Source organism: Filobasidium floriforme, assembly GCF_021052385.1.
Source record: "Filobasidium floriforme strain CBS 6241 chromosome Unknown HD553scaffold_27, whole genome shotgun sequence".
NCBI classification, from domain to species: domain Eukaryota; kingdom Fungi; phylum Basidiomycota; class Tremellomycetes; order Filobasidiales; family Filobasidiaceae; genus Filobasidium; species Filobasidium floriforme.
The window spans coordinates 520761-536458 of record NW_025763648.1 but is presented as its reverse complement, the minus strand read 5'-3'; the positions used below and the strand labels follow the sequence as shown (position 1 = coordinate 536458).

At 53.2% G+C, this 15698-nt stretch overlaps 5 protein-coding genes across 5 annotated transcripts; 2 read left to right on the top strand and 3 right to left on the bottom strand.

Moving 5' to 3' along the window:
- Positions 1-991: 991 nt before the first annotated feature.
- HD553DRAFT_346104 (uncharacterized protein) lies at positions 992-5178 on the top strand (the record flags this gene model as incomplete). The annotated part of the gene is made up of 6 exons (XM_046183167.1): positions 992-1153; positions 1226-1303; positions 1383-2114; positions 2189-4191; positions 4267-4605; positions 4668-5178. The coding sequence occupies 6 exons, from the start codon at positions 992-994 to the stop codon at positions 5176-5178; spliced, it is 3825 nt and encodes a 1274-aa protein (XP_046033085.1).
- A 571-nt stretch (positions 5179-5749) lies between these two features.
- HD553DRAFT_319601 (uncharacterized protein) lies at positions 5750-7009 on the top strand. The gene has a single exon (XM_046181041.1). It carries the CDS (start codon positions 5933-5935, stop codon positions 6896-6898), a length of 966 nt encoding a protein of 321 aa, XP_046033084.1. The 5' UTR covers positions 5750-5932; the 3' UTR covers positions 6899-7009.
- Positions 7010-9812, bottom strand: HD553DRAFT_319600 (Alpha/Beta hydrolase protein). Its single transcript, XM_046181040.1, has 9 exons — positions 9079-9812; positions 8502-9009; positions 8374-8433; positions 8278-8296; positions 8043-8217; positions 7832-7967; positions 7454-7760; positions 7301-7391; positions 7010-7202 (listed from the first exon to the last, which is right to left on the bottom strand). Exons 1-9 carry the CDS (start codon positions 9691-9693, stop codon positions 7173-7175), a joined length of 1941 nt encoding a protein of 646 aa, XP_046033083.1. The 5' UTR covers positions 9694-9812; the 3' UTR covers positions 7010-7172.
- A 41-nt stretch (positions 9813-9853) lies between these two features.
- HD553DRAFT_319596 (ATP-NAD kinase-like domain-containing protein) lies at positions 9854-12670 on the bottom strand. The gene is made up of 14 exons (XM_046181039.1): positions 12450-12670; positions 12149-12382; positions 11946-12074; positions 11802-11859; positions 11604-11716; positions 11455-11538; positions 11266-11367; positions 11141-11200; positions 10740-11076; positions 10583-10676; positions 10449-10517; positions 10366-10381; positions 10242-10292; positions 9854-10180 (listed from the first exon to the last, which is right to left on the bottom strand). Exons 1-14 carry the CDS (start codon positions 12595-12597, stop codon positions 10056-10058), a joined length of 1620 nt encoding a protein of 539 aa, XP_046033082.1. The 5' UTR covers positions 12598-12670; the 3' UTR covers positions 9854-10055.
- A 248-nt stretch (positions 12671-12918) lies between these two features.
- HD553DRAFT_319593 (major facilitator superfamily domain-containing protein) lies at positions 12919-15205 on the bottom strand. The gene is made up of 7 exons (XM_046181038.1): positions 14888-15205; positions 14723-14811; positions 14326-14636; positions 14215-14248; positions 14114-14147; positions 13604-14041; positions 12919-13525 (listed from the first exon to the last, which is right to left on the bottom strand). The coding sequence occupies exons 1-7, from the start codon at positions 15057-15059 to the stop codon at positions 13155-13157; spliced, it is 1449 nt and encodes a 482-aa protein (XP_046033081.1). The 5' UTR covers positions 15060-15205; the 3' UTR covers positions 12919-13154.
- Positions 15206-15698: the final 493 nt, after the last annotated feature.

The window sequence follows — 15698 nt, the reverse complement described above, 5'->3', positions numbered from 1 at the left end:
CTTCTCTAGTCAGATGTACGATTGCCTGCCAAGTAGTCAGTTGACGACTCTTCTTTTCTTTGTGAGTGACGTCGAGTACCGAATGGAGCAACGTCTGAGGTTTGACATTGAGCTTGGGAGCGTATTCAGCGCATTGAGCCCGGAGGGAATCCAGGATGTCTTGCACAGCCAGATTGTAGTTTAATCGTGACACGAATTTAGGGGGGGCGGTACGAACATCCAGCTGTTCACCGTGTGTCGGTATGGGTGGGTCATCTTCAAGACGTTCGGCGATCTCGAGCTCTCGGTAAAAATCTTGATCGTCGTAGTCCATAGTGAAATGATGAAGTGAGGTATGAAATGGAGTGTATATGCTATATATTTGAACTTCGTAAGGAACAGACAGGATGGATCCGTGTTGTGTGTCCACGATATGTATTGGTAAGTGTGACAGATGTTGCACGTTGTAGAGCTGTAATAATGTTGTGCTCGTATGAAGAGTATACTAGCTGGTAGCTGAGTCATGAGTCACCAGAGTCCAGTCTACAGTAATAATACAGTAGATGAACGGCGAGAAATAGTCCGTGTGAGTGTGCGGGAAAGGTAAAGCCAGCGGGAATCGAGGAGCGACTAGCGTTGCCTTAAAAAACAGCAGCTCTCTCTCACGCGCAAGTGGCCAACAAAGACTTGAAAGGAGCTAAGGAGGTGACATTCAAAACAAAAGAAAGTATAGCCGTAACAACGAAACACAGTGCACAAGACATCTAGTACAACAAGGAGTAATCTTAGCAAGCCGTAACTGATCAGCGAAACTGCAGTGCATACCAGAAAGAAGAACAAAGAAGGACAGTCGGTCTTAACTCAGCTTGGAGTGTATATAAGAACGCTGACTGAACGTTGGCGCTCGTGTTTCGTACCACCGACCTTCTTCTTTCCCGCATCCCATTTTCTCATCGTTCTATAGCATATCTGCAACATCTGCTCTCGCCTCTATCAAATATCACATACTACGATGTCGGACGAAGCTTCTAATGCGCAAGGGGATAAGCCAGCCGCTCTTGGTGCCGGAAGACCTCGCACGTTGACCAAAAAGCAAAAGAAGAAGCTTGCCGGAGAGAAACTGAACGAAGGTAACAGGAAGCGGAAGCTTGAAGCTGAGGAACGGGAAAGACTGGTGAGTTCAGTAGTCTGAATGTGCTTGGTGTCTGATATACCCTAATTGAGTGATGGGAACAATGGGATCTAGGCCAAAAGAGCCAGGTCTGGTTCGGAAGAGGAGCTCGATCGACCACGTAAAAAGACATCGACTTTGAGTCCGTTGCCTGTAAGTACCTCCCCAAGGTCGATCAAGATTGCGGGAAAGAGCTGGACTGACCACTACTTCTTTCACCGTTGTGTTGCAGCCTTCAAAATCCTCTAGTCCAAAACCCGTACCTCTCCCTGCAAATGCTCCTCCCCCTTCTGCCAATGTTGCGTCTTCGCCTGTCCATGGATTCATGGACGAACTTGATATCGACCTGCGTGTACGTCAGCGGGAATTATCAGAAGAGAGACGCCAAGTTCGGGAAGAAGAAGAGCTGGCAGAAGAGCTGGCAAGGATTGTGGAGCAACGAGAGTTATCCGCGATGGTGGAAGAGGGCCGGTTGGACAGAGAATTTTCGGAGGAGGAGGCAATGCGATGTGAGCAAGAGATTAGAAGGCAGGAGGAGGAGGAGGAGAAGGAGAAGGAGGAGAAGGAGAAGGAGGAGAAGAAGGAGAAGGAGGACGAGGAGAAGAAGGAGAAGGAGAAGGAGGAGAAGAAGGAGAAGGAGGACGAGGAGAAGAAGGAGAAGGAGAAGGAGGAGAAGAAGGAGAAGGAGGACGAGGAGAAGAAGGAGAAGGAGGACGAGGAGAAGAAGACGAAATTGGGAGAGACTCTGAGGCAGGCGATGCTCGACAAAGATCGCATGGACCGGGAGGCTGCGTCTCGAGCGAAGAATGTGGAGGATAACGACAACGACAAGTCGAATCGCCAGTCAGCGCAGAAAGACGGGGACGAGGACAATGGTGCAGAGAAGCAAAAAGAAGGCGAAGAAGAGCAACGGGGTGAAGCGGAGGAGAAGATGAATAAAGAGGCGGGAATTGGGTACAAGAGAGTAAGTGATTTAGTCATACAGCAGATGTTTCGAGCGGGAATGATCAAAAGCTGACTATGAATTTGTGGTAACAGCGATTTGATCTCCTGGATTCGGAAACAGGTCCTTTCCCCTCGGTATCTTGGCCTGTCCCGAATATCAAGCTGGAACGACCGCAACAAGTCCGCAAACTCCCTAAAGCAGTTCCGATCGACAAGGAAGCTTTGAAGGATACATTCTCGAAGTTTGCTGAATGGGAACAACGGTCACAAGGGACCGGTCCAAAACAAAATTCCCGCAAGAGGGGATTAGACATCGTTACAGATGTGGCCGAAGACGTCTGGGATGGTGCCAGAAAACGGCGAGGCAGAACTCCGAGAGATTTTGGGGACATGGACAAGGGGGATGATGACGGGCCACGGAAGAAGCAAAAGACTGGTGAAGCGGCCTCTCTCAAACCTTCTCGCCATGAGAAAAAGGACTTCCTCGGCCAAGTCATTTACGGGATCGGACGGAACTTGCGGAGTCCGATTTATCGTGCGGGTTCCCGCTGGCAAGAACCGTTTCCAACCGGACGGTTCAAAAATCCAGATGGACTGGTACGAGCTTTGGACTTCGCGATGAAGGGTGTCCGGCGCAACCCGGCTCACAGTATGGAGTCATGGAAAGAGCACGTTGAAAGGGAAGTTCAGCTTGAGCTTGGGGAAGGCTGGAACGCGTCCGAGTGGACGAAGGTCATGGAAATCGGGACCGACGATGGGAAGTCACAGCCGGAACGCTTGTGCGATTTCTTTGAGTTTGCTTGGGACTCTGGAGCTTACGGGAAAGCTTTCAACGAGTGTCATTCTCCTGCACGAGCACAAGCATACGGTATACTGGCTCAAGCAGTCGAGGCTCGCGAGGAAAGGTGGCAGGGGATATCGAAGCGGGAAATCATCCGCAAGATAAATTCTCTGGGAAAAGATGGATACAATGTCCTGACAAAAGAGCTTGAGAGGAGATGGGACGAGATCATCGACATTGAGGAGCGAGCAGCGGAATGCGTTCACGCGTTGTTGGGAGATACCTTCAGACCCTTCAGAGCTGTCTCTGAGATCGATGGCCGGCCGCATGAATGCGACACTCCCGACAAGAAGCAGCTGTGGGACGTCGGTCGGAGGTATCTGACGAAGGCGACTGCAATGCGGGCAGCACTTGGAAACGTGGTACGAGGTTGCGGATGGCAAGATGGGGTGTATATGGGGCGGGAATGGATGAAAGGTGCCACTCCTGCTTTCATCGCTGTGGTCGGGGGCATATTCGAGGTCTTCGCCAATCGTCCGGATTTCAAGTCGACCAGTTCCTTGGCCGGCGAGATACATTACCTCCGACGACTGTTGGGTGAAGGACGGTTCTACGAGAGCGAGTGGGTTCCCATCCTGGATATGCTGCGACGCACCGATGGTGTTTTGCTACAAGCAACCTGGGCGCCTTTGCAAAAAGTTGTTTCACTCCCGGAGGCTCGACATCGTTGGGCTGATATCAGCAGCCGCGCGCGTGAGCTCTGGCGGGAACACGGCGACACAGTCGGTATGCCAATTGCGATCGACCTGAGCCTTGCGGAGCTCGAAAATGCGGGAGCACGATCAGCACTCCAAGCATTGGGTAAAAGGCCAATGATTGCAGGGAGCCGGTGGACCCTACGTGCCCAGGTGGAAGACACGATCGGGCTATTCCCGCATACGGAGACTTGGGCAGGTTACTTTGCCGACGTCCACAATCTCAAGCTCGGAAGGATGGACGGTGTCTCGTTCCGAGAACGTTGGGAGTTGCGGGAAAATGTGTGGAGCAAGGTGTTGGGACGGCTTGCTCCTGCTATCGATGAACCGTTCCCCACCCTGGTCGAAGCGGACTTCAGAGCGAAACTCAAACGTTACTTAGTTGAGTTTCACTATCGCAACCTGGATAGCGATGAAGACGGTCAAGCTTGGCAAGTAGAGTCTACCTCGGTGCGGGAGGACTTTGCATGGTCGAAGCCAGCCGTGCTCACGGAAGTTGATGTGCGCAACGTGTTGGCTGTGCGGGAAGCGAGGGAAAAGGAGCGGGAAAAGTGGGAGACGTAAGTCTGAATAGCTTTGGCACGGTGAAGAGCGTCTTTGATGCTGAACCTTGCTCCCTTGACATAAATATGCAGCGAGAAATTTGGTAGTGAGGTACAAAGCAATGCAGACCTGCACAGCCAAGACGGCGATGACTTTGGCGGCGGTGACTTTGGAAACGATTTCCCTAGTCGTAGCGGCAAAAGCGATGGGGATAGCGACGGCGAGAGCGGGAACGATGATGGTCCCGATCGAAAGGATTTGAAGCGTGAGGGAGCTTCGCCTAACGAGGGGGGCGACGACGACGACGAGGAGGAGGGGGACAACGACGACGACGACGAGGACGACGAGGAGGAGGAGGACGACGAGGAGGAGGAGGACGACGAGGAGGAGGAGGACGACGAGGAGGAGGAGGACAACGAGGACAAGGGAGAGTGAGTAGGACGGAGTATATGCGACGAGACTCATGTTTGCTTATGAGAGTGAACTTTCGCAGATCGACGCGACGGCGCCTCCCCTCGCCGTTGTTAAAGTACGTCAAGTGTACCGGAGAACAATGGCAGGATCTGCACAAGCAGAAAAAGCGGACGGTCGAATGGCTTGCGGGGCAGGACGCCGAATGGCTGCCGGCAGAGATGATTACGGGAAGCAAGAATCGCGATGCTCAGGCGGCTCGAAACGCTCGAGCGCAGGTGTGGAACAATTTCCACGATGCAATCCGGACCAAGATGACCGACGCGGCACTGAAATCTGGAACGTTGTCCGTAACTCTCTGCGCTCGACCTCGATTCAAGGATGGGAAGGGAGAGGTCATCGTCTTTACATCTCCTGGCCTGCCGGATCCGGACAGCGAGTACTGGAAGCCGATGATCGATGAGTTCTGGGAAGTCGCTTGCGTGGATGCCGAGGACATGGCGGTGAGGATCGAAGGGAATGATGCTCGTTTCCCGGTTGCAAAGGAGGGCAAGAAGAAGGAGAAGAACAGCGGGAAAGCCAAAAAGACGTAGGGCGCCAAGGCGGGAGAGAAATATTGGATTCTTGTACAGCTTGCAACTTGATATATTTGTGGCATAGGGGTATCGGTCACGACCTTTGTAATAATTGCTCTTGGGATATAATATTAATATCGTCATACCTCGAATATCAAAGTTACCGAAAGCAATTGTGATCGGAAGGGGTAGAGTAAGGATTGGGGAATTGGGAGGGGTAGTAGTCGTCGATGTACTTCACAACAGAAAAAAAAATGTAGTGCGGATACATGTGTGAGAGCGCTGAGGGCAAGATCGAGTGCGAGAACTACCAAATTTGGACGCGGGAAATATTATTTATGTGCGGGAAGAGAGCGATCACGCCCCACATTGCTCCGCGTGGCTGGACGCGTGATGCGAGAGTCAGTTGTTTTGCGCGCAAGACGTCGCGCGAGGAGTGCGGAAGCGGTCGCTAGCATAGAATTAAGCTGACGCGTGGTCGACCCGTTTGCCTTGCCTAGGCCTTCACATGCTCAGGGATAGGTGCTTACCAAGGAAGGATCGGAAGCAAAAGATTCGTCATCCCCTTGGCGATCCTTTCGCTCCTCCCGGAGATTCGGTTGTTCCGCACGTGATCGCCGTTTATAAGGAAGGCCCAGCCCGGTTTCAGGTCGAGCGCAGCAAGAGTTGGGAGGATCGGAATCATCGACATCTTCGTCTGCTCTTAGCTACTACCAAACCAACCTTTCTCCTTGAGATCTACACTATACAATAACAAAGTACCCTCCCTACCATGTCGTCCCCCTCCATCCTCATCGTCGGCGCTACCGGCAATACCGGCGTAGGCGTCGTCAAGACCCTCGTCTCCAACCTCGCCTCGAGCCCATTTGCTCAGCACAAGATCATCGCACTGACCAGAGACGCTTCGGGGAAGACGGCCAAAGAACTCGCCTCGCTTTCCGACAACGTCGAAGTGGTCGAGAAGAACTGGACGGCGATCGATTCCGACTGGCTCAAGGAGCGCCAGGTCCAAAGGCTGTTCATCGCGAGCCATAACGGGGTGACGCACTTCGTCGACGAGTCGCTCTTCCTCAACTATGCGCTTGAGGCCGGGGTTGAGTATGCGGTGAGGATCTCGACGACCACCTTTGCGGTCGGAGCGGCCAGTTCGATCTGGTACGGGAGGAGCCACTGGGCGGTCGAGGCCATGCTGGACGACCCGGACTTCAAGTCGATGAAGTGGACTTCTCTTCAGCCGAACATCTTCCACGCGTACTGTTACCCCGCCTTGGTCCAGTGGTTGGAGACGTACCGAAAGACCGGGGAGAAGGGGACCCTCAAGCTGCCCTTTGATGCCGATGCTGGGATCGCTCCCATTGACGCTACCGAGGTCGGGAACATCGCCGGTCTGCTCCTCCTCATCCCTGCCTCGGACGTAGCGAAACACTCTGGCAAACGTTACGTCCTCACCGGCCCGTCAGACATCACCGGCAAGGAGTCTGTCCAGCTGTTGGAGAAGCACGCAGGGACCACCGTCGACGACGTCGTCTTCCGTGACGCATCGATGATCCACGCTATGAAGGGGCCCATGTACCCGGACAACACAGTCCATTCGTTGGCTACGAACTTGAACATCGGGTGGGACGGACAACTCTCGGTCAAGCGTCATTCTACTAGCAAGGAGGTGCTGGACTTCTACCAGCCGAAGATCGGAGCAAAGGAGGCGTATGATGAGGCTTTGGCTGCTGTTTCCAAGTGACGGGGGTAGGATAGGGATATGGATCGAAGCGGGGACGGAGACAAAGGAGGACAACAAGCTATTTGACAGCTTGCATCAGAGGCCATGATCGTCGTGTGTATACTAGTAAGAGTCCATGTCCGTTGGCCACGTTTTCAAGCCTCGATCGAGATTATACAGCGCGGGCAGCATATGATACGTCGTGAAATACATTGCGAGACCCGTTGCGCGATCTACATATATCGCAACACGATAACGATGTTCCCTCCCCTCACCCAGACCCACCCATAATCAACTAGAAGCCCTGCTTGGCAAGATGGTCTGCCTGCGAAACATGCAGCGAATACAGCTCATCAGTACCAGTCAAGATCCCAGTCACCCGTGACACAGGCCGCATCATCCTGTATCTGGGGGGGCACTCACGATTTCTAGGTAAAACGTTGCCGGCTTGAAAGCGATCGGTCGACCAGCCCAGGCTTCCATGGTGAATCTGACGTGGTTGACCCATCCGACCCTATCAAATCGATCATGTTAATTCGCTCTCAAGTCCGTGCGAACATGGCACGAGACACTCACGTGTCAACATGACTACATCCGATCAAGACTCCTCTGAACTCTCCCCACTTGCTACTCTCCACACTGACCAACCCGTCGTTATCCCCCTCGACCGCCTGGATGCAATCGTGGCTCCACCTCAGGGGGTCGAACCACCCGGGCTGATAATGAGCTCCCCACGAGTAATACTTGACGTTCGGATCGTCCGGTACTTGTTCGTTGAATAACGCCATGGAACGGGTCGTCAACGCTTGGAAGGCGCTCCCGTCTCCAGCGGCACCGAAGGAGACGGTATCGAGTACAGTCAGCCACGAGGGTAATCGCTCGCCTGCAATGCATGTATGTATGTGTCGGTGAGAGGATCTCACTCGGGCCGAAGGAATACACACCACCACTTACGACCGATGATGTTGTCGATGAAATAGTCGGCAAAAGGAGATCCACGATGAGGCGTAGCGATCGTGGTCAGGCTCGCCACCTTGAAGGATCTTTTTGATTTCAACTTGGAGATCAGATATCGGCCGTCCAGCCCACCCTGTCGCGCAACAAGGCTTGTGTTAGACACGCGAGCGCATATCGAAAAGCTATTCCTCTTCATAATTAGACTCACCATGCTATGCCCCACCAGATTCACTTCTCTCCCCGGGAATTGCTCCTCGATCGCTGCCAACAAGACCTCGGCTCTCTGAGCAGCCGAAGATGTCGCTGGGACCTTGGCGATCATCAATTCGATGCCGTTCTCCTGCAAGACGTTACAGATCCCTCTCCAATGCGAGATTTGCAGACTACAGTCCGCGATTATCAGCTTTCATGCTCTTCAATATGAAAAGTCAAGCCGAACTCACGCTGGTAGACCTTTCGGGCCTGTTGGACGGGCATAGTACAAATCAGGATCGATTTGAGCAAAGGAGAGGCGCAATGAGAAACGTAACGCGGCTTACCGATGTAATCGAAACCCAATAAACCATGGCAGAAAACGATCGGATTTTTCGGTGTATCGTCTGTCAGGAAACCAGAAACGAACAGTTTAGCACGATCCTTCCGCTAGCCTCAAAGATGGTGCACTTGCATTTCTGCTGAATATGCTCTCTCTCCTCTTCGAGCGTCCCGCCTTTATCAGCATCGTCCAGCATATGCTTGTGCGCATGCTCCCGAGCCTTTTCGTCCTTCTTCATCTCTTCCGCCGTAGCGCCTGAACCTTCCCACCAGGTCTTCCAGAGGGATTTGTCGTCCCGCGCACTTGCTGAGAACCCCCTTACGCCCCCGATTGCGGCCATAGGTACGTTGGGAAACGAGGGGAATGTCGGCAGTTTGGTTTTCGGCAAGGATAGGTGGCTAGGAAAAGCCAGCGATGCGAAGGATGCTGAACGCGGTAACGAGCTCGACAGGTTATGGTCGGGCGGGTACTGGGACAACCCCGTCTTTCCTTTCCCATCCTTCTGATTTATGAGGGACGATATCGTCCGTTGCAGATGCCTAGGCGGGGTTTCCAACGTCGACGTCGAACTAGACCGATGTCTCATCCGTGGCCTACTACTAGCTTTGGTCTGTAGTATCTCCGATCGCGGTTCATTCTTCTGAAAAGGATCGTTATTGGATATGAGAGACTTGATCGGATCGTCTTCCTGCTGAAAGGGGTTACTTGCGACGAGAGAGGAGAAGGGCTTCCCGCCTATCCGAACGCCATCGAGCGAGTCTCGTCTTGGTTTTGAAACGGTCTCTCCTGGTTGTTCTTGAGCAGCCCCGGATCGGTGACGCAGGTTCATGACTTCCTCCCTCATCTCTTGAGCTTCAGAGAGTCGCCTCGAAGCAGGCCCAAGAGGAAGCTTGCCCATGCGTTTCGCACTAAGTGGTTGGTCATCCTGAGGCGGATTAGACGAGATGGTCGTCCTGGAAGCCCCCGAGTTTACAGAAGCTGCTATTGACTGTCTGCTCTTGTTTAGAAGACCTTTCAGGCCGGACCTCGACCCACCACCGGGTCTAACGATTGGCATGCCGTCCGGTTCGATCTGTTCTGGTTCTGCGGTCTGTCGGATAGGAGCTGTAACGTGCTGCTGCTGAGCGTGATGATGTGGATGCTGTGATTGGTCTATATGGGCTACGGGTGGTGTAGCTGGGGTATCATAGGCTCTTGAAGGCAGGTCTATAAGAGGTTCGTCGATTGACAAGCGTTCAAGAGGGGTATCCAGGGCTTCTTGCAGGAGGGCGGAGATGGTAGGTCGATCGGTTTTGTTACGGTTGTTACTTCCAGATTGGCTCATGTTGGTGTCATTCCTGCCATACTTGTCGTTGACAGCCGTCTGGAAGCTATGTCAAGGAGATTGCGAGTGTAGATGTAAAGCCTTTGAGAGAGATACGATAGGTGTTGGTCACGACGATCATCCCGAACACCTACCTGCATGTCAATCTCGCTCGTTCGTGCCTCCACCTCGACCCTACGATCCTACGTCATCGATGGCGGATTCCATCGTCGATACACGGAGACATGGAGACGTCTGATATGGAAAAGACATGAGAACCCCGATTACAAATCTATACCGAGGTCACTATCGTAAACGTTCATAAGGTCCGTGATCAAAACATCAATGATTCTTGCAGCAGGTTCAAGGCTTTTTGTTTTTGCCTACGAGCCCGTCGGTTCCGCTTTCCCAAACGTCGATTGCGCCCAAGTCCCGTAAAGGCTGAGCGTCCTGGCCATCTTGGGCAAGAGCTCGACCGACAATCTCGTTCCTCGCAAAGCTTCCCCATCTGTGGTATCGAAATACGGTTAGGAGGTTCTAGGCGAGAGGTTCGGCACTGAAACACATACCGACAGAGACCAAGCTGTTCTTGCCTTCGAGTTCCACCACATAAGCCGAGGCTGAAGCGCAATCGATGCAATCCGTCAGAACATTATCGATACCGTTCTGAATAGCGCAACGTGCAGGACTTACCTTTGTAGTAGTGTTGCTGCAGCATACGCAACTCGCGAGCGTCAGGAGTGCTTCCATAATTGACTCGCACAAGAATTACTCACCGAATCCAGATAAAATTGCTTCCCCTCCGCCCCACCTGAAATCGACTGAGCCAACACAGACCGAGGTACCTATATTTGACACTCGAACCGTCAGCCCGAATAGACACCTTCGAAGCTCGTCGGAACCTACTCACCAGAGACTGAACCACAACATCCATAAGACCTTCTCCAGGAATACACACCGGGAACTGCATGAGGTCCCTGGCTACGTATGGTTGAAGACCGGTACTGCAAGTCCCTATGATCAGAGCCAGTCCTTCGTAAATCGATGAGAGTGAACGAAAAACTCACTAGACGTAGAGCATCCCTTCGCCCTCGTCCCAAGAACCGTTCGACGACCACCTGGGACTAGGCCCGTCCTTCTTCTCGACCTTGGCGTATTGATTCCCGCTCTCCAGGATCAACCAGGTCTCGTCAGGCTCCAGCATCCGTACAGGAGGGATGGAGGGGTCCGAATCCTCCTCGTGGCCGTTTGCGGCTTTGCGGATCTGATCGGGGTCATCCAGCTGGTCCCGCCGAGTATGAGCTTGGGCTTGTCGAGACTCGTTCAGACGTTGAATCATCAACCCCTTGTCGGCGGTCGCGACCTTGATGTGAATCTTGCATCGCATCGACGAGTTCGAAATGACTGTGTGGATAGGGCCGGGCATCGGTGAGCGGGGAACATCACGTCTGAGACACGCTGTACTCACTGCCTTTGAGAAAGCCATAAACGAAGCGGGTATCACCTAACCATCGCAGATGCTCCGTACCTATCCCAATAGCCGAAATCTTGTCAACGGGAAGCCTTGACGGAGAAACTTTTGCGAGTGCTTACCCAGATCGATATCGCACATCAAACCCATCGCCACGCTCATGAACGAGAACCGCCTCGCGTCGCCGTGCGTGACAGAACAGATATCCAGCGGCATGATCTGGCCTGAAGTGCGAGGAGGAGAACAAAGCCGATAATTCGGATATCAATTGATATCCCAGAGATAGGCGACCTGTCATCCAGGCGACTTGCCCTTGATCGTGTTCAATACGGCTAGGGGGATGTCGAACCCTTCTTCAAGACCGAGCAAGTTGATAGACATTCCGTTTGCCGACCCTATCCACACGTTGCTATTCAGCTTGACAGAATAAGTTACCTGGTTCACTATGTGGGGAACATACCGGTCGGGATGGGTACCACGGGAATCTTGAGAGCTTGCTGGGCATCGCTCCGGATGGCCAATCCGTTGATCAGTTCGTGTATGATTCCATCGCCTGATGCTGCTGCCAGGACGCTAGATATGGTCCAGTACAGTATGAAAGGATCAGTCAGAACTACTGTAGCGGCTCGTAGCGTAGGTGCTGAGGGACTGGACTTACTCACAATCCAACTTCATATCGCGTGCGATCTCCTCTGCATGTTTCCCGTATCGAGTCTCTAGGATCACCCAACAGAACAGAAACATCGACAGCGATCAGCGGGCAGTCTCCTTTGTCAAGAATGAGACCATGGTTTTCGCTCACCGATCACATCCACTTCACACCCCGCCGCTCTGTAGACCGGTAGAGCTAACGAATTGACCAGGCTCATCGCGTTCCCCTTGCCCCCGATAGGATTCACCAACAGTCGGACCTTTCTCGCCCTTGGTGTACCTAAGAAAGACGTTCTCATTTTCTCATTCAACGTGAATAATACACGTCGAGGGAGACCAAGAAGTGAAGCTCACCAGCATATGCTCGTCCCATCGCCAGATCGATCCATCTTTCTGCTTCTTCTCGATCTTCCCGTGGTATTATCAGTTCCCTGGTATCAAGCTTGTGATGCGGTGTGGCTTTCACCAAGAAAGATATTCGGAGCGAGAGGTCGGTTGTGGTTGGTGTGCCATGCTGGTCGTCTGACTCGGTCACGAGAGCTACGTTGAGCAGCTTGTTGATCGGGGTCGAGACTATCGATTTCCCTCCTATCAATCCGAGTGTCAGCATAACCGACAGACGAAGAAAGCGCTTAATCGTCCGCAAGTCACTCACTTCCAAGCAGCTCGACGACCTTGGTATTACACCTCAGCGTACCGGGCTGACCATCCCGGAGCTTGACCGAAAGTTCATCCATCCCGCGTCCCGATTCCAAGTCTCCGTAAGATGCCCTAGCTCTTGCGCCGCAACAACTCGCCAGCATACTCCGCCAGGCTCAGAGAAAGTGGGGTAAAACAAGTGGGCTGGAGCAGCTTAGTATCGAGTGCTACTATTCTGGCTGGGATGGTCTTGATTTCGAGCGACATCCTCGACAACATTCCCGCAAGGGCCTGGATGAGTTTCGGTCCTCGCCGGTGCTGCGGGATCGTCTTTGTTTGATAAGAGGGGGTGTGACACGTCATCACGAATATTCAGAGGCAGAGAGGGGCCAGCTTCCGACAGCGTGTTTCAGTCGGTAGTCGTCCCTTTGTAGGACCGTCGTAACGCAGAGCATAATAGGAATGCAAGTACAGTTCACATTCATATAACGGTAAAGCGGACCGTAGGAAGAAGATCTGGAGAACGAGGCGCAGAACACCTCGTACAGTCGCGAAAGAAGAACCAAGAGAACCAAGAGCAGTCGAAAATGATTGTATATCATTACTTTTGTATCCAGCAAACGTGGACAGCCTAGAAGATCCCACATATATACCCTATACTAACACCAATATATATAAAAAGCTACAAGATTGCGCACCGGCGCAGAAGAGGCCCTTTCGCCTAGTATCGAGCCCTCTCGACGTACTCCATCTCGTTCTTGTTGTCGAGCTGCTCGTCGACGGCGAGCTTCTCGTCTCCACCGTGGTACGAGCCCTCCTCCTCGGCGACCTCGGGGATGACGTCCTTGGGAAGCCCGATGGCGAACCCAGCTCGCTTCCACTGCCACATGGCAAAGGAGAAGATCTCGATGAAAGCCGGGAGGGCGATCCAGTAGCTGACTCGGGTGTTGACCGAGGTAGCGATGGCTCCCTGGATAGGGGGGAAGACGGCTCCTCCGGATACACCCATGACGACGGCTCCGGCGGCGATCTTGGTGAATCGACCCATGTTACCGGTAGCCAAGACGAAGATGATGGGGTACTGGACCGACTCTGTTGGCAGGCGAGAACCGACAAAAAGTCAGTATGACGCGATCAGGATGCGCGAGGGGGAGCGCGTGTAGTACTCACCGAAGAACATGATGATGATGAGACAGATGACACCACCGGAACCCCCCTTCAAAGAAGAGATGGCGCAGGTGAGGGCACAACAAGCGAGAGTGCAGATACCCAAGAGGAGGGGAGCGGACATAAAGGCCAAGAGGGCGGTTCCCACAAATCGGCCGACGGTAAAGGCGATGAGTCCGTAAGAGAGCATCTGCGATCCCTTGGAGTCGGAGAAACCACCGTTCTCGTGAGCGTAGTTCAAGAAGAAGGTACCGATGGTGACCTGAGCGCCGACGTAGCAGAACTGGGTGGCGAAACCGTAAAAGATTCTAGCGTAGGTCATCTTCTTGCTCTCCTCGGAACCGTCCATGGAGGTGATGATCTGGTTCTCCTGGGCCGTGGCGTCGGACAAGTCCGGCTCGGGCAACTTGGTGAAGAGGTAGGCGGCGGCGACGCAAACACCTGATCATAGGGATCATAGGCTTATGTAAGCAAATCGGCTCTCTGCGCTCATCCAAAACCGTAGCCACTCACCGGCAATAGCGACCGCGAGGTAGACGTATTGCACCTAATATCACACAAACTTTGTAGGTTAACAGATGTATCGTTGATGAATAGTTCTGGCATGGACTCACATTGTTATTACTGTGCTTCACATCTTCTCCGAAGCTACCCAGCAAGAAATCGAGGTAAATCATCAGAATCGGCCCGGGATGACCTCAAATTCGCGTTGACGCGAAACTCACAAGTACTTGGACGCGATCAAAGGACCGGTAAAGGAAGCGACTCCGTTGAACGACTGGGAGAACTGCAACCTAAAGTTGGCGACGCTGACGGGGGGCATGATCGACACGTAAGAGTTGGCGCCGACTTCCAAGGTGGCGAGACCACAGGCGATGACGGCGGTGCAGACGACGAATCCTCCAAAGATGGCCTGCTTGTTGTCGGTCTTGTCCGTCATGGCAGCGACGGGCCAGAAGAGAATGGCACCCAGACTGTAGAGCGAGAGACCCATGATGAACGTCTTCTTGTATCCGTATTTCTTCATGACGATGGCCTGATAGAGGAGATTCGCATCGCATCGCGTCGCGTCGTAAGCCTACATGTTGGAAGGACGAGGTCGAAGCACGGGCTTTCACTTACAGCGACGGGAGAGTAGGCAAAGTATCCGACACCGAAGTAGGCGACCTGAAGTCCGGTCGATTGCAGCTTGGTGACATGAAGAGTGTTTTCTGTACTCGATCGCGACGGAAGATCGTTAGCGAAGGATACGCGATCGAGTACGTCGATTCCATGAAAGGAACTCACGGAAATGCTTGTTCAAGACGTCCAACAGACCGTAAGCGAAACCCCACAAGAAGAAGAGCGAGGTCGTCAAAGAGAACGCCCAGAGGTATTGTCGGGTGATGAAACCGTTCTTCAAGGGGTTGCCGTGCGAGGCACCCGCAACTTGGCCAGAGAGGACTCCTGCGCCGGGCATGTTGAGAAAGAGAGTTGTCGAAGTGTCGAGGGAGGGAGCAGAGGATTAGGACTAGGACTAAGTGTGTAAGAGAAGAGAGAGAAGAGTCGGTTGAGTGTGAAGAGAAGGATCGAGAAGGGTGAGCCAATCGAAAGACCTCGTCCGACCTCCCAGTTATATATGTTTGGGACACCCACCTCTTGCCGGCGGCTACGGTGTCCCAAGGGGTCCCGTGTGATCACCCCGTCTAGGAAAAAATGGGGAAACGCGGGTCAAGACGTGCGGGATCGAGCGACCATCGAGGAGAGGGGGAACCAAAAGAGCCCCAGGGTGCGTTGTGACGGGAGAATTCGTATAAGCGACTTGGCAGGCAAACTCTAAACATCAGCAACTGCCGCCAGGTCCAGCGTCTGCGGCATTGTTCTCTCGCTGCGCATGTGCTGTTCATCTGCGCGATGGAGATGAAGACGCTGTGAGCGGAGAGGGAGGCGGGACCTTTGCGGTCAGTTTTCGCCCAAGTACGCCGAGGTTCTCTCCTTCGGGGATCGAAACGCGATTGATGATTGGCTCGAACGTGTTTCAGCGTTTGATCCCGTGTGCGCGTCTGTAACCGCCGGCTCGCTTAGACGTCAGGCACGTCGCGGGTCCGACTTTTGCGTC

Excerpts from the sequence above, each read along its gene's own strand:
- HD553DRAFT_319600 (XM_046181040.1), bottom strand. The coding sequence starts at position 9,693 with ATGAGCCAATCTGGAAGTAACAACCGTAACAAAACCGATCGACCTACC. Across the intron at positions 9,010-9,078 it reads AGCCCTTCTCCTCTCTCGTC|AAGAATGAACCGCGATCGGA; the intron begins GCAAGTAACCCC and ends GATCCTTTTCAG. Across the intron at positions 8,434-8,501 it reads AGAGCATATTCAGCAGAAAT|ACGATACACCGAAAAATCCG; the intron begins GCAAGTGCACCA and ends GTTTCCTGACAG.
- HD553DRAFT_319596 (XM_046181039.1), bottom strand. The coding sequence starts at position 12,597 with ATGCTGGCGAGTTGTTGCGGCGCAAGAGCTAGGGCATCTTACGGAGAC. Across the intron at positions 11,539-11,603 it reads CGTGGTACCCATCCCGACCG|GGTCGGCAAACGGAATGTCT; the intron begins GTATGTTCCCCA and ends ACGTGTGGATAG. Across the intron at positions 11,201-11,265 it reads GATGTGCGATATCGATCTGG|GTACGGAGCATCTGCGATGG; the intron begins GTAAGCACTCGC and ends CTATTGGGATAG.
- HD553DRAFT_319601 (XM_046181041.1), top strand. The coding sequence starts at position 5,933 with ATGTCGTCCCCCTCCATCCTCATCGTCGGCGCTACCGGCAATACCGGC.
- HD553DRAFT_319593 (XM_046181038.1), bottom strand. The coding sequence starts at position 15,059 with ATGCCCGGCGCAGGAGTCCTCTCTGGCCAAGTTGCGGGTGCCTCGCAC. Across the intron at positions 14,249-14,325 it reads TTGATCGCGTCCAAGTACTT|CTTCGGAGAAGATGTGAAGC; the intron begins GTGAGTTTCGCG and ends CTTGCTGGGTAG. Across the intron at positions 14,148-14,214 it reads TGAAGCACAGTAATAACAAT|GTGCAATACGTCTACCTCGC; the intron begins GTGAGTCCATGC and ends GTGTGATATTAG.